The 17,144-nt window shown below is 39.2% G+C and overlaps 1 protein-coding gene across 1 annotated transcript in view; it reads right to left on the reverse strand.

Moving 5' to 3' along the window:
• The window catches only part of LOC138808693 (protein FAM114A2-like), a 49,989-nt gene extending 35,389 nt beyond the window's left edge, over positions 1-14,600 (reverse strand). Inside the window, exons 1-3 of the mRNA XM_069994925.1 lie at positions 14,310-14,600; positions 11,264-11,297; positions 7,017-7,108 (exon numbers count right to left, since the gene is read on the reverse strand). Coding sequence (XP_069851026.1) covers positions 7,017-7,108; positions 11,264-11,297; positions 14,310-14,600 — 417 coding nt within the window. The remainder of the gene's footprint in view (positions 1-7,016; positions 7,109-11,263; positions 11,298-14,309) is intronic.
• Positions 14,601-17,144: the final 2,544 nt, after the last annotated feature.

Consider the following 17,144-nt stretch of genomic DNA (forward strand, 5'->3'; position numbering starts at 1 on the left):
TGTGGCTCAGGTGATAGAGTGATAACCTTGTGCAAAAGAAGCTCAGGGACAGTTCCTGGGCCCTGAGTTCAAGCCTCAGTACTAGCCAAAAATAAATAAATAAATAACCAAAAATATTCAGAGCAGCAGTATTTGTAATAGCTATAACATGGAAACTATTTCAATCCTTAAAAACTGTGGAATAAATAAAATATAACATAGTGACAAAATGGAATACCACATCCAAAATGCAACATGGTCAAATGATACAAAAATGTTGTGAAAGAAGATAGATACAAAATGTACTATAAGTATGTAAAGTATAAAAGCAAACAAAGGTAATCTAAGATAAAAGTGAGGACTATAGTTATCTTCCTAGAAGGGGCATACTATCTCTTAAAGAATCTGAACAAGTTCACATTATGAAAATGAACTGTTTTAAATTTCAGTATTAAAATTAAGAAAAAAAATATAAAGCATAAATTTAAAGTATAACTAAGTATTTAATATATGCCTATAATGCCATTACTCCAGAGACTAAGGCATAAGTATTGTGAGTCTGAGGCCAGCCTAAGCTACATTCATATCCAGTTCAAGGATGCCAGGCTACACAGTGAAAAGAATGAAAAGAGAATCCAAAGACACAGTTTACGCCTGTAATCACAGCTGCTTACAAAGTAGAGGCAGAATTGTAGCCCAAAGCCAGCACAAGTAAAAGCCAGTGATTGGATCCAAAAACAAACTAGCTATTTCTGCTTTCTAGTTGCCATGGTATGATTGATTCTGCTTTGCCATGACCTTCCTGCCATTATGAACTGACATCTCTGAGAACAAAACTGCTCCCTGTAGATAGATAGATAGATAGATAGATAGATAGATAGATAGATAGATAGATAGATAGATAGATAGATAGATAGATAGAAAGAAAGATAGATAGATAAATAGATAGATAGATAGATAGATAGATAGATAGATAGATAGATAGATAGATAGATAGATAGATAGATAGATAGATAGATAGATAGATAGATAGACAGGCAGAAGAAAGGAATAAGGATGTGGCTCAAGTGGTACTTCATATTGCCAAAATAAATAAACAAAGGTTACAATAGCCAGGCAGTGGTGTCTGGTGACTCATGCCTGTAATCCTTCTCAGCTACTCTGAAGACTGAGATCTGAAGATCACAGTTCAAAGCCTTCCAGGCAGGAAAGTCCATGAGATACTTATTTCCAAATAACTTCTCAAAAAATTTAGGGAATAGCGCTGTGGCTTAAGTGGTAGAGTGATAGCTGCCTTAAGTACAGAAAGGGTCAGGGACAACACCCAAGTCCTGATTTCAAGCCCCACAATTGGCAAAAGAAAAAAGTATTTATCTACACATAGTAAACATTTTTCTAAACAAGAGGAAACTATAGTCAGAAAGAGATCAATGGTTGGAAAATGCTGTGAACAGACAGAACGGTGTGGCTACAGACTGGCATGAAGGAACTCCCTTAGTAATGAAAATATTCTTATATCTCAGTGAGCCATACAAATACAGAAAATATTCTGTGTCTGTGTATCACAATATACTGTGACTATACAGTATAAACATAATTATTATTTCTCAACACAAAGTCATATTGCAAAAAAAACAGTTTTACTGTATGCAAATTATAGCTCAACTTTGTCCTAGAAGACTATGCTGATTCTTAGTAAGGGAATCAATATATATTACAAAGATGAGTATGTTTCAAAAATAATCAGTTCTCTTTTATCTTTAAAAATCATATAAGAGATCAACAAGTACACCAAGTAATTAAACTATATTATATCAAACACTCTATTATGGAGAGAACTTTTGCTTTCAAGTACTATAAATAAGCTGATATTACACTTGCCTTCCTATACAGCAACTAGAAAACCAGACAAAATATAAGAAAGAACTATTTTTAGACAATGGAAAAAAAGACAAAATAAAAGACTTTGGTCCAGGAGAAAAGAGAAACAAAGTCAACCCTACAGCTGGGCTTTCTGCCTAGAGAAAAGTTCCAAACCCCAACACACAGAGGAGATCCTAAAGACAACAGAACACTCACACACAATGTAAGTCAGGGAAAAGGCTGGCATCAGGGAAGGCTGAAGCAGCTATCATTTGAAAGTCAGAAAACTTCAGAGGATGCAGCTATATAAGTAAAATGTTTCAAGAAGCTACAGATGTGCCCATGTGTCTTTATCTGAATAATACACTGTTAAAAAACACTAGGTAACGCCACACAGTTGGAGAAGAACTAGTGTAAGTAGTAAGCAACACAATCCCCATAGCTCAAGCTATGCGGAAACATCTGGTTTTTAAACAATCAAGTGAACAGACTTCACTGAACACCTGAGGAATAAGAGTGAATTCAGAGGAATCAGGGCTCAGCAGTAAAGATTAACTAGTCCTTAAGATTGAAGGCTACACTAGACTCCCTATAATCAAGCCTAACAGAGAGAAGAAAGTGGTGACATTGTCCAAAAAACAAATCCTTTAAATAGGGATACAGGTGGATCCATAGCAAGAATGAGATGTACAAGTCGTTATGTGGAAAAACAAACTTTGAAACTTTGGGGGGAGGAGGAGAATTGGGTGGGGGAGGGTGGGGGAGGGAAGGGGAAACAAAGGAGGAGGCTACAATGCTTGATAAGAAATGTACTCATTATCTTGCCCACGTAATTGGAACACTTCTGTACAGCATTTTCACAATAAAAATTAAAAATAAAAAAAGGGTGAAGAAAAAATAAAGAAATGTACTCTTAGTTGGGTACCAGTGGCTCACACCTGTAATCCTAGCTACTCAGGAAGCTGAGATCTGAGGATTGTGGTTCAAAGCAAGCCCTGGTAGCAAAGTCTGTGAGACTCTTATCTCCAATAAACCATCAGAAAACTAGAAGTGGCATTGTGGCTCAAGTAGTAGAGCACTAACTAGCCTTGAGCTCTAGAGCTGAGAGGCAGTGCCCAGGCCCAGAGTTCATGTCCACGATTGATAAAAAAGAAATGTACTCTTTACCCAACTTATATAACTGTAACCCGTATCTTTTAGTAACAGTTAAAAAGTTTTGAAATATGAATCTGAATCCAGAAAGCAGGACTGGGCCACTGATGACTCACGCCTATGGTCCTAGGATCTCTGGGCTGAGATCTAAAGATCACAATGGAAAGCCACAAGGGCAGAAGAACCTGTGAGACTTTCATCTCCATTTATTTATCCAGCAAAAATCAGAGGCAGGGTTCATGTGCCAGCTGTGGGGGAGGAGGACAAGGTAGACTGTGAAGATGGGAGTTCAAACCCCAGTGCCAGAACATAAACATTAAAAAAGAAAGAGGCCTGAAACCGGTAACTCACACCTATAATCCTAGCTACTCAGGAGACTGAGATCTGAGGATCACCGTTCAAAGCTAGCCTGGGAAAGAAAGTCTGTGAGACACTTATCTCCAATAAACCACTCAGAAAACCGGAAGTGGCGCTGTGGCTCAAGAGCTAGAGTGCTAGCTTGAGCAGAAGGGTACAGGGACAGGGCCCACACCCAGAGATCAAGCCCCATGACAGACAAAAAAAAGTGGGGTGGAGGAAGAAAGGAAGCAAGGAAGCAAGCAAGCTAGCTAGCTAACTAGCTGGATGCCAGTGGTTCACACTTGGAACTCTAGTTATCCAGGAGGCTGAGATCTGAGCATCACAGTTTGAGGCCAGACCAGGCAAGGTAGTCTAGTCCAGGCAGATTTATCTCTCCAATTAATCACCAAAAAAAAAAAAAGTAATTATCACAGAAGTATAGCTGTTGCTCAAGTAGTAGGGTGCTAGCCTTGAGCAAAAAGGTTCAGGGACAGCACCCAGGTCCTGCTTTTAACCCCCAGGAATAACACACACACACACACACACACACACACACACGAAGCAGAAGACAACATCCTTAAAGGAACATGACAAAATTGCAAAAAAGATGACCGAGTGATTTCATTGGTATCTTTTACCTCAAACTTCTAAAAAGAACCATCTCTAGTATAATTTCCTTCACAGTGAAATTAATTTCTCTCCTTAGGAACTTTAGAAGATGGGAAAGGCTTTAGGATGAAAATGCCACCAATTCTATTCTGGTACACTTAATATTCAACTAAAATCTAAGTCCATAAAACTTCCACTGAGTAGTGGGAGTTCTCTACTCATGAGACATAAGTAAACACAACCTAAACTCTGCCCTCCATGCTAGCCTTCAAAGGTATAAAAAGGGTATATTCTCCCTATCTCTTTTCCTTAGATTTTCATATGCATGATCCATTAACTCTCCAAGTTTTTAAGACATTAATACTAGCCACTCTTCCCAGGGTTTTCCATGATTTTCATTCCCCTCTTAAAACATGGCTCTGAATGACAGATGTCCTTCAAGTGTTTATGAAGTCACTGCTGTTTACTATCCAAACATACTTCTAACTCCTGTTTTCTTTGCCCACTAAAAGCAACTCCTGATAAAAATTTCTGATAATGCTAACAATTTAATCTCCCAATATCTCAAAGCATCAGAGTTAGACATTAAACCATTCTAGTTGCTGGGGGCATGAGGAGAAATGAAACTTCCTGTCTCTGTAACTCCTGAATTTGAGCTTATCTGTTTGAGAATACCATACTTGCACTCACAGCATGATCTGACAACAATTACAAAATCATAAAGTAAACAACAAAGAAAACTGAAGGTACCAGGACCCTACGTTCACCAAAACAACATGCAATAGTCTATTTCTAGAGTCCTTTAGGGAGAAAAATAAACTCATTTTTTAAACACATAGTGTGTTAGTCAAAGCCAAAATAGCCTCACAGTAAATAGCCTCATCAGTAAGAACAGTGCCTCATATATGGAGTATTTTGCAGCCATGTCTACTGACATGGCTACTGACCCATGCACTATGGACCCAAAGGTATGTCAATCCAGTTCTCTCTTAGGTATACACAAGTAGTGATAGTGGAACCTGTTAGTCTCTGATGGGTATATACGCCAAAACATGATATAACTCTGAAGATGGAGAAAAACAGATAGAATAAATCTGCTTCCAGAGAAAAAAAGATAGAGATGAGCAAAGAGTATTAAATGAGAAACAATATGGGCTGTGAGAGATGAAGAAAACAAACTGGTCTTCAAAACTTTTCCATACGGCTTAGAAGTGCAGGTTTCCTTTTGATCAAGACAAACTTCGAAGAATAAATCTTGGCACAGACCAAAATGTTTTTAAAAGAGACCCAGAAACACAACAAATCAAAGAAAGGTTGGGCACATGGGATTACATGAAATTGCAGAACTTCTGCATGGCAAAGGACATAGCAAGAGCAATAGAAAGCCCACCGATTGGGAAAAGATTTTCACTAGCCATACAACGGACAAGGGTCACATATCTAAAATACAACTTGAACTCAAAAAAATTTAATTTCCCAACAACAAATCCTCAAAGAAACAACTGCCCAATAAATAAGTGGCTAAAGACTTAAAGAGAAACTTCTCTGAAGAGGAAAGAAGGATGGCCAATGGACACATGAAGAAATGCTCAACCTCCCCAGCCATAAAAGAAATGCAAATCAAAACAACATTGTGATACCACCTAACCCTTGTTAGAATGGCTAGAATCAAGAACTCTTATAACAACAGATGTTGGCGGGGATGTGGACAGAAGGGAGCTCTTCTGAATTGTTGGTGGGAGTATAAACTTGTTCAACCACTTTGGAATGTAGTATGGAGGTTCCTCAAAAGAGTCTACATAGAGTTTCCCTATGACCCAGCAATCCCTCTTTTGGGCATTTACCCAAGCGATCACAAAGAAGACCATGCTAAAGCTACAAGCACGACTATGTATACTGCAGCATAATTTACCATAGCTAAGATATGGAACCAACCCAGATGCCCCTCAGTAGATGAATGGATCAAGAAAATGTGGCATATATACACAATGGAATTCAGAAAGAATGACATTGCCCCATTTGTTATGAAATGGAGAGTTGGACAAAATTATATGAAGTGAAGTAAGCCAGGCCCAAATAAACATAGGTCCCATGATTTCCCTTATTTGCAATAACTAGTATATGTCTAAGACAAGCAGAAACGGTAAGAAAAGTTGATGGTAGGTGAAATTATCCCCAAGATAAGGACACAAATGTTTCTTTTTTCTTTCATACAATTGTTTCTAACATATTTATAAGATGATTTCTTTGTTGCTTTGTATGTCCCTCCCCCACGGTATAACCCCTGTTTTCACTGTATTTGATGTTGGTATAATTTGTGGAGGGGAAGGAAAAAAAACAAATATTTTAAATAGGGATACAGTTGGACCTATTGCAACAATGTCAAAAAACGAACTTTACAACTTTGGCACGGTGTGTGTGGGGTGGTGATGGAAGTGGGGGGAACGGGAAATGGGAAGGGATGGGAAGGGGTAACAAAGGAGGAGGCAATAATGCTTGATAAGAAATGTACTCATTACCTTGTCCATGTAATTGTAACACCTCTGTATGGTATTTTCACTATATATATATATATAAACCCTCACCTTCATAAAAACCCAAATGCAAAAAAAAAGAGAGAGAAAAGGCTAGAATGTACCTCAGCTCAATGGCAAAACACTTGCCTAGCAATTGCAACATCCTGGGTTCAATGCCTAGTATCAAAAATCAAAAGGTAGAAAATCAAACAAACAAAAAACAAAAGGCAAAAAAAATAGCCCTAAATAAACAAAAATCTTTTTTGGTCCTGTCAGTTTTAAATTCAGCCAACCGTGGTTGCCATATAAAGTGCTAAGTAATTCTTATATTCAGCATATATGGCAATATAATTTTATTATACAGCAGTCCTTGAAATTACTTCAGATGCAGAATAGAGAGATATGAACAGTTACAAGACACAGATCTGTAACTGGCAGCTGGATTCACAAGGCAACCCACCACAGCTGTAGGATGTCCCCATGTCCTTAATATCAAAAATGCACAAGCTAGCTACTGAATCCAAAGTATCCTAGGACTTAAATTTTCTCTATACTGACCTTCAGCAGCTTGACTTCAGCTGAAATCTCACTGGGACTAGGGATCCCAAGGGAAGACTCTGTTGTTTCAATGATGTTTGAAGTATCTTGTCCTAGAGAAAAATTAAATTTGTTGCTCTTTATTACCCAAACTTACCAAGCTAAATTCTAAAAACGAAATATCAAAGTGTGTATATCTAAAATCATGAATGCTATAAGACAGGTTATTTTTAACAATTGGGGTAATTATTCCTTGAAAATATCTCCTTAGTATAACATTTTTTAAACAAAACCCTGATATATCATCATTAAAGAACAGACATTTATAGCAATTCCTAGACTTCATTCTAATAAGAAAATGCTACCAATTCTACTAGCAGTGTCTATCATCTCATGATTATTTTTCTTCAAACAATAAACCCTTGAACAAATGTGGAAGGAGAATTATTAACTAAGTCCTTTGTAACACAAATCTGTAAAACGCACACAGACAGTAATGAAATGACTGATGATTTTACCCACTGTGGCCACTGTAGCTGAGGGTGAGGAGAGCAAGGACTTGCCCCCGGGGCCCCAATATTTCCATCTGGCCTGGGGTATATCTTTGGAAAGTTTCCTATTGTCCCAGTAAATGGGGGGGGGAAGACACAAGAAAGTGTGAAAAATTATTGAGCCAGAGTACAATATACATAAGTTATCTAATTATTAGCTAAAGTATGGGAACCTAATAATATTTGCTTAATGCATTGCTTGACTGATAGACAGTTGTCTGTGTTTATTATGTAGGCACCATGCAGCAAAGGAAATTACTGCTGATGGCATTTATAGAACTGAAAAACTATTATTTATGGTTGTAAAAATAAGAAAAGAAATGTAAACCTAAATTAGCATTGAGCTTGAATCTGTCTTTTTTATTGTGAAAATACTGTACAGAGGGTTTACAATTATATGGGCAAGATAATGAGTACATTTCTTATCAAGCATTTAGCCGCCTCCTTTGTTTCCCCTTCCCATCCCTTCCCATCCTTCCCCCCGCCCCCCCACACAGTTTTCCCTGACCCCCCACCAAAGTTGTAAAGTTCGTTTTCGACATAATGACTTGTACATCTCATTGTTGCAATGGGTCCACCTGTATCCCTATTTAAATGATTTGTTTTTCTCATTGTACCAGGGCTTCACACATTTGGCTTGCTTGCTCATGGCTGGCACTCTACCACTTGAGCCATACCTCTAGTGTAGCACTTTGCTGGCATTTAGTTGGAGATGGAATCTGCATTCATCTGGACCTAAGCATCCTCAGTAGCTAAGATTACAGGTGTGAGCCAGGGGTACCTGGTAAACTCTAATATTTTTAAATCCCAATATTTTAATAGAGATTCTAGCTGGGCACCAGTGGCTCACGCCTGTAATCCTAGCTACTCAGGAGGCTGAGATCTGAGGATCACGGTTTAATGCCAGCCAGGGCAGGAAAGTCCATGAGACTCTTACCTCCACTAAACCATTAGTGGTACTGTGGCTCAAGTGGTAGAGTGCTCACCTTGAGCTGAAGAACACAGAGATAGTGCCCAAGCCCAGAACTCAAGCCCCACAACCCACAAAAAAAAAAAAAGAGATTCTGTGATACCTGAAAAGGGAGAACTTCTGAAGTCTCAGGGTCCCTGGAAGACCCAACTTCTGGTTTTTTCAACTGGACACTACAGCTTCCATTAAGTCTCTTGATTGGTATGTTGGTCAACAGATTCAGTATTCTTCACAGACTCAGAATTCTCCACTGACTTACAGTTTCTTTCTTCAATGATAGGACTTGCTTCAGTTATCAGTGGAGTCTCAGGATCATCTTTATCAGAAAGTCCAAGGGAAAAAGTGATTGAGGTCAGCTTTTTTTTAGTATAAATTATTTGTCTAAATCTTTTGACACTTTCACAGAGTCACAGGCAGGAACATTAGTAAATTAATACAGACAAGATCCCACAGATCTTCCCCCAGGTTCTCCTAGTAACAGCTTTCATAACTGAAGCATAATTCATTGTGGCAGAATCCACCAATCTTCAGCTTTCAACATATTTCAACTGAAATTCTGTCACTTAAAGAAGTATAGATGGAATTACATAGCATGTCACTTGTTAAGAATTTTTACACAGCATTTAAGTCCCTCCAGACCCACTTGTATTAAGATTTTTTTTTACTGTTTCTGAATAGTCCATGGTATAAATGTACTTTGGGACTATCACAGAAATAAAATGATTCAGAAAGCTTATGTACAGGTGTTTATGGGAATGAAAGCTTTCTCTGGGAAAAATGCCTGCTCAGTTAAATTTTAAATGTTACTGTTAGGCTGGGCATGTACCTGAGTAGTAGCCTAGCATGCATGAAGCCCTTTGTTTGATTACTCAGTACCACATGCACAGAAACTGGCACTGTGGGTCAAGTGGTAGAGCGCTAGCCTTGAGCTAAAAAGAAGCTCACGGATAGTGCCATGGGACTGAGTTCAAGTCACAGGACTGTCCAAAAACCAGGTATTGTTCTATTTTTTCCCAAGTAAAATATCATTTTACTTTCCTAGTGGCAATGTATGAATAATCAAGTTCACTTGAATTCTGATCAATCTTGTGTTGTCACTATTTTGATTGAGCCATTCAGACAGGTATGTAGTGGTACCTCACTGTGCCTTTTAAGTTGCATTTCTCTAAGGGCTGGGACCAAGGCATCCTTTTATGTGCTTATTTGCTGAATATATACTCTTCAGGGAAACATTTATTTGTATCTTTTGGTCATTATCGAATCATTCTGGTTTGGTTTTTATCATTATGTACTACAGAGATTTGAGAACACTGTATTTTGGAGATTTAACTCCTCTACTATATGGTTTGCAAATATTTCATGCTAGTTTATAGTTTATCTTTTTCCTGTCTTCCTAGGGTCTTTCCCTGAGTAAGTTTTTCATTGTGAGGAGGTTCATTATCTATTTCCCCTTTTACTGACTATCCTTTAAAATCTTTAGTAATCACTTACTACTAAAACTCTTCCAGAGATTTAATCTATCCAAAAACATTTCTGTCAGAACAGTTTTTTAGGGTTTTGTTTCCTATTTGTAGTGGTGGCCCTAGTGATTAAAAGATGTCTCTAATCCTTTTGCTTTTGTTTTTTGGATAGGGTTTCCTAATTTGCACAGGTGAGCCTCAGACCACGAATTTCTTACACTGCCTCTCAAGTACCTAAGATTACAGACATAAACTACCATGCTTGCTATCTCTGAAACACTAACTTTTTGTTTGGTATGCTCTTAAACCATAATCCTCCTATCTCTTTCTCTGGAATATCTAGGATTATAAGTATGAAACACTTTCTGGGCATTTTGTTATTATTAAAAATATTCATCATAAATATACCAAAATTCTGTTAGTATTGGAACATTTGATGTTACGAAAGAGATGACGTCAGAATATCCCACATCCACAAATCAGCCAAAGACAAATGCTGGAGGGGATGTGGAGAAAGAGGAACCCTATTACACTGCTGGTGGGAATGTACACTTATACAACCACTTTAGAAAGCAGTCTGGAGGGTCCTTATAAAGCTAAAGATTGACCTCCCTTACGGCCCAGTCATACCACTTTAGGCATCTACCCTGAACAACAGGAACCAATATATAAGGACATGTGAACCTCCATGCTTATTGCAGCACTGTTCACAATAGCTAGGATATGGAAACAACCCAGATGCCCCACCACAGAGGAATGGATCCAAAAATTGTGGTATCTATACACAATGGAATATTATGCAGCCATTAGAAATGACAAAATAATGGCATTTGCAGGGAAATGGATGGAGCTAGAAGGAATCATGTTGAGCGAGGTAAGCCAAGAGCAAAGAGACAAACAATACATGGTCTCCCTGATAAGTGGATGCTAAATCCAAAATGTTAGGTGATATGACAAAATTAACAGGACTTAAGAAACAAAGAACTCTCACTCATCTGGTCGAACCACTACTAAATATCCCCATGCTGCTGATCACATGTATGGTGTATATGTGTACACTGTTATATGTTATAGACTGTGATAGACAATTTGCTCCAGGAAAGTTAGAATGAACTTGTGACTTTAAATGAGCATCATTATTCCACAATACTGTGAAATTTTGGAAATTATGTAATCACTTAATCACAATTAAAAAAAAAGAACCTCGGGGGAGGTAGGGAGGGAAGGAATATTAGGGGGAAAACAATGGAGGGGTTAACAATGCTCAATAGAAAGTGTACTCATTACCTTGCTCATGTAACTGTAACCCTCTGTATAGTATCTTTACAATAAAAAAATTTAAAAAAAGAGATGACGATTGACTTATATTTCATACTTACTTATGTTTTTTTTTTTTTACAGTGTGAGCAATAGAATTCAGGACCCCACACATACCAGGGAAGAGCTCCACCATTTGGCTATATCCATTGACCTCCTACTTCAACATTATTTTTGCCAGTTCTAGGACTAGAACTCAAGGCCTGGCCACTGTCCTGGAGCTTTTTTTGCTCAAAACTAGCACTCTAACACTTGAGAGGCACAGCCCACTTCTGGCTTTTTCTGTGTATGTGGTACTGAGGAATTGAGCAATGGGCTTCATGCATGGTAGGCAAGCACTCTATTACTAAGCCACATTCCCAGCACCTCAAATCAACTTTTGAGCAGCAATTCAAATACCCAATCTAATTCCTTCCAGAAGAGCTCTTTGGGAATTAAATCAATATCATATTGGCCCTTCAACAAAGAGAAGGAGAACCAAATAGCTTGAGAGAATTAATATATTTCCTGCCCTTTCCTTCACCCTCTTCTTTTTTGCTCTCTCTCATTTTATTTCACCCTCCTTCACCCATACACATAGGTATGTATAAACCTTTTCTATAGAGACATGGACTACATGCAGGAAAGAGCCAATATATGATATCAAATGTTTCAAATAGATTTTATTTGTTTTTTTTATGTTTTTGTTTTTTGTTTTTTGGTCCAGTCATGGGGCCTTAACTCTGGGCCTGGGCGTTGTCCCTCAGCTCTTCAGCTCAAGGCTAGCACTCTACCACTTGAGCCACAGCACCACTTCCGGCTTTTTACTTTTTCCTTATGTGGTGCTGAGGATTGAACTCAGGGCCTCAGGCATGCAAGGCAAGCGCTGTACCACTGAGCAACCTTCCCAACCCTCAAATAGATTTTAAAAACATACTAGCAACTAATAAGGCAGAAAGACCAGCACACTACTATAATTAAGATATACACCAAAAATGCTAGCAGAAAGGAAAACAGCCATTTTGAATCAGAAGACATTATTCAATCACAAAGTACCAAACAAAAGTCTAGAGCTTGGAGTGTCAAACCTAGCCTAGAGATGTTTTTAATTTATCTATATAGTGTCTAAACTTTTAAATGAGTTCCATGTTTGAAAACTAGTCTTCATAAGCCAGGCCCAAAGAAACATAGGTCCCATAGATTTCCTTATTTGCAATATCTAGTATATGTCTGAGTCAAGCAGAAAAGGTCAGATAAGGTGATGTTAGGGAAATGAACCCTAAGATATGTATTCAAATGCTTTTTTTCTTTCATGTGATTGTTTCTAACACATTTATAAGATTATTTCATTGTTGCTTTGTATGTCCCTCCCCCACAGTATAACCCCTGCTTTCACTGTATTTAGTGTCGGTATAATTTGTGGAGGGAAAAGGGAAAAAAATCATTTAAATAAGGATACAGGTGGACCCATTGCAACAATGAGATGTACAAGTCATCATGTCGAAAATGAACTTTTGTGGGGGGCAGGGAGGATGGGGGGAGAGAGGGGAGGATGGGAATGGATGGGAAGGGGAAAAAAAGGAGGAGGCTACAATGCTTGATAAGAAATGTACTCATTATCGTGCCCATGTAATTGTAACCCCTCTGTACAGTACTTTCACAATAAAAAAAAGAAGAAGAAAAACAAAGGAGGAGGTAACATTGCTCGATAGGAAATGGACTCATTACCTTGTTCATGTAACTGTAACCCCTCTGTACAGTATCTTTACAGTAAAAAATATATACAAAAAACCAGTCTTCATACAAATGTGCAAGTGTCCAATTTCCCTTGAAAACTTGAAACAAAGGCTCTATACTGACTGGTTAATAACTACCTCATGCCAAATGGTCCTTTCAGGCAACTGGTCCTTTCAGGCAATGCTCCTGCACCTCAAAACTGGCACTTGAATTCAATTCACTCATTTATGTTAACTTTATTAGGCCCATAGGCATCTGCAAATGTCTGCCATGAGAGGTACATAGGATTATGATAGGTGAAAATGCCAGAGAAAGAGTTCAAAGGTATAAAAACAATCCATGAGAAAGCTCAAAGTTATATATGGTACCAGTTGCCTAGAGCCATTAAAATACCAGGGAGAAAAACAATCACAAGGCATGAAACCAGAAAGCAACTTTAAGACACCTTGGAGCTAAGCTGTATGTATACGTGTGTGTGTGTGTGTGTGTGTGTGTGTGTGTGTGTGTGTGTGTGTGTGTGTGTGTGTGTGTGTGTGTGTGTGTGTGTGTTATAATATGTGTAATTCATGCACGATATGTAATACATACAAAATATATCATTGTAGAAATGTAATTCATGTAACTTCATATAAGATTAGGACATACTCTGAAATAGGAAACAATGGTAATCTCTATTTTTTGGTCATCACCATCTAAATTTGAATCTACATGATTTAAAGATCATCTAGAGGCGCTGGGAAGGTGGATCAGTAGTAGAGTGCTTGCCTTGCATGCATGATGCCCTGGGTTTGATTCCTCAGCACCACATATGCAGAAAAATCCGGAAGTGGCACTGTGGCTCAAGTGGTAGAGTGCTAGCCCTACGCTGAAGAGCTGAGGGACAGTGCCCAGGCCCAGAGTTCAGGCCCCAGGACCGACCAAAAAAATCATCTAGAATGTTCTAGACTGGAAGACTATGAGTTTATATTGTTTATGCTGTTAATATTATTAGTAGAAGGAATGTAGATACTCTACTCTCAATGAATTCATCATCTCACAGCAAACATAAATGAATAACAGGTAGGTGAAAGTGAAATTGCATTATTTAATGGTTTCCTAAGTTTTCTGGGTATTTTATGATGAATTGGAAGAGAATACACCAGTGAACTAAGAAAAAAATAAGCTGAAGGGATTCATATTTTTAAGGAACCAAAATGCATATGCTTGTGTCTCTCACACCTACCACACACCCTCAGGCCACCTTTTCTTTCATTTTCTCTTCTCAGCAATCAAGGCTACCAGCACCTACTCTGGGACTTACCTTGCTCCTGCCGACCACAACTTGGGGAGTACCATGCACCCAGCCAGCACCACAGCCACTGCTGACACCTCCAAAACATGCTCCCAATGCCTGGGGAATACTTCCCCCTGCTGGGTGGGTCTGGCCGCTTGTACTTCTTGGTCCTGCTTCTTCTTCGATCTGATGCGGCTGGGGTCTGGTTTGTTGAGTTTGGGCACCAACCAGTGGTTTAAAGGTTGGCTGACCATAGTCATTGGAGTGATGTTGGCTTGGAAAAGGAGACTGCCTTTGTGTTTTTGAAGATCTGACCATCCGAGAGGTACTGAGTGCCAAGTACCCTCCCACATTATCCCGAGGTCAGGGGTCACCCAAGCCACTGACTTGGCAAGGCCCAAATGGGCAGAACAGGGCTGTCCAGGCCAGTAGCAAAGTGTTTGAGAGGACGCTTAGTTATATGAATGGGGCAGGAAAAGGTGAGGGAGGACTAACTAGCAAATGCAAAGGCCTTAACAAATTTTAGCAATCCAAGAAAAGAAAAAGAAAAAAGCTGCAAAAAAAAGGGAGGCCAAGTAAATTGGAATGTGGCTTAGTGGTAGAGTGCTTGTCTAGCATGCATGAAGCCCTGGGTTCAGTGCCACATACACAGAAAAAGCCAGAAGTGATGCTGTGGTTCAAGTGGTAGAGTATGTTCCTTGAGTAAATGAAGCACAGGGACAGTGCCCAGACCCTGAGTTTAAGCTCTAGGACTGGCACAAAAAAATGGGGGTGGGGGTTGCACAAAGATAAGATGAGGTCTGGGATTTGGACACCATGTCTTGTCAGGCTTACGAGATGGGATGAAGTTTTCTTTTTATTTTCTGTGTGTGTGTGTTTGTGTGTGTGTGTGTGTGTGTGTGTGTGTGTGTGTGTGCACGCGCGCGTGTGTATGCGTATGTGTGGTTAAATGGCGATGAATCTCAGATTTTCCTGCCCAAGCTTGTCTCGAACTATGATCCCTAAACCTTAGGCTCCTGAGTAGCTAGGATTGTAGGCATTAGCAACCTGCACCCAGCTCAGGATAGATTTAACTCTTAATATGGAACTTAATGGGAAATGGCAGTAGGTTTCTAAGCAGAAGTGTAAGATGCTTTGATTTGTGGTTTTTAGGATGACCCCGGACCCTTCCCTCATCAAAAGATGCATCTCATTATTTATCCTTCAGCAGTGTAAATGTGTGAAGTCTGGATTTTTGGAGCTAGAAAGGCATAAGGTTATAAATATATGGAAAATGGAACTTTTCTGAGGTAAAGAGAATTGTATTTTTTTTGTCAGTCATGGGGCTTGAACTCTGGGCCTGGGTGCTGTCCCTCAGCTATTCAGCTCAAGGCGAGCACTCTACCATTTGAGAGATATAGCCAGTTCCAGTTTTCTGGTGGTTTACTGGAGATAAGAGTTCATGGACTTTCCTGCCCGGGCTGGCTTTGAACCATGATCCTGAGATCTCAGCCTCCTGAGTAGCTAGGTTTATAGGCGTGAGCCACTGGCACCCAGTGAGAATTGGATTATCTAAGAATCCAAACATGTGGTTAGGTATGAAACTCAGTGGTTACATATCTTGCCTAGCATGTGCTAGACAGAAAGAGAGCACAGAGAAAAAAGAAAAAAGAAAGAAAAAGGGAGACAGGAGAGGAGAAAAAGAGAATCCATGTTTTCTACGGCTTCAGTGTTTTCAGAAGAGCCATCATAAGAAATAAACCTTCCCCAGAAATTTTGTTTACTTTTATGTTTTTGTTTCTGTCAGGTGAGGAAATTGAACCCAGGCTGGTTATTTAGGGATAAATCTCTGATTTGTCTGCCTGGGCTGGCTTCAAATCTGGATCCTCAGATCTCAACTTCCTTAGGTAGTTAGGATCATAGGCTTGACCACTCTAGCTCTGGCCTCTTATCCTGCTGTTTCATCTAATAGCTGCTACCTTCCTCTTACCTCATTTCTGGGGCTTGACCCCATGGCCTGGGAATTGCTTTTGAGCTTTTTTGTTCTAGCCTAGGGCCCAGCCACTTGAACAACAGCTCCACTTCCAGCTGTGTGTGTGTGTGTGTGTGTGTGTGTGTGTGTGTGTGTGTGTGTGTGTGTGTGATTGAAGATAAGAGTCTCACAGGTGAAAAGCTATTTAAAGAGAACAGTAAAACAAATGTAGTTAAACCATTGTGTCAGAACAGGAGCTCAAAAGATCATACAATTTAAGTAAAGAAAGGGATTATAAGGATAATCAGCATCCAAATCAGAAAACTAACACTACTGGGGCACGTCAGCCCTAATTAGTGACTTAGGTGCAGGTGCCTCCAAAGACTCCACCAGACTTCTAAATCCATGTCAACAAGTATGTTTGTGCCCTCTTGCAGTACTCTGGTTCCTTATCATTATGTCACCTTAATCTCCTGAAGAATCATTGGGGCTAAACTGGAACTTTTAAAATTTCATGTGTGTGTATGTATATTGCACATACACCTATAATAAGACTTAAACTAAGGGCCTCCCACTCTACCTTGGAGTTTGGTACTTAACCACTTGTTCCATACCTCAACTTTTAGCTTTTTACTGGTTAATTGGAGCTAAAAGTCTAACGGACTTTCCTGCTCAAGGTAGCTCAGAACCATGATCCTCAGATCTCAGCCTCCTGAGTCGCTAGGATAACAGGTGTGAGCACTAGTGCCAGGCTTCTAAACTAGAATATTAAGCTCATCTCATAGATAGTGAAAATCACCCATGAACTTTTTCTTTATGCTGGGTTTGAACTTTGGGCCTGGCCTCTGTCCTTGATCTTCTTTTGCTCAGGGCTAGTGCTCTCCCTCAGGGGGATTTTTTTTAATGTTTTT

Source organism: Dipodomys merriami, unplaced genomic scaffold (genome assembly GCF_024711535.1).
Source record: "Dipodomys merriami isolate MVZ:Mamm:240054 unplaced genomic scaffold, mDipMer1.0.p SCAF_469, whole genome shotgun sequence".
NCBI lineage: Eukaryota > Metazoa > Chordata > Mammalia > Rodentia > Heteromyidae > Dipodomys > Dipodomys merriami.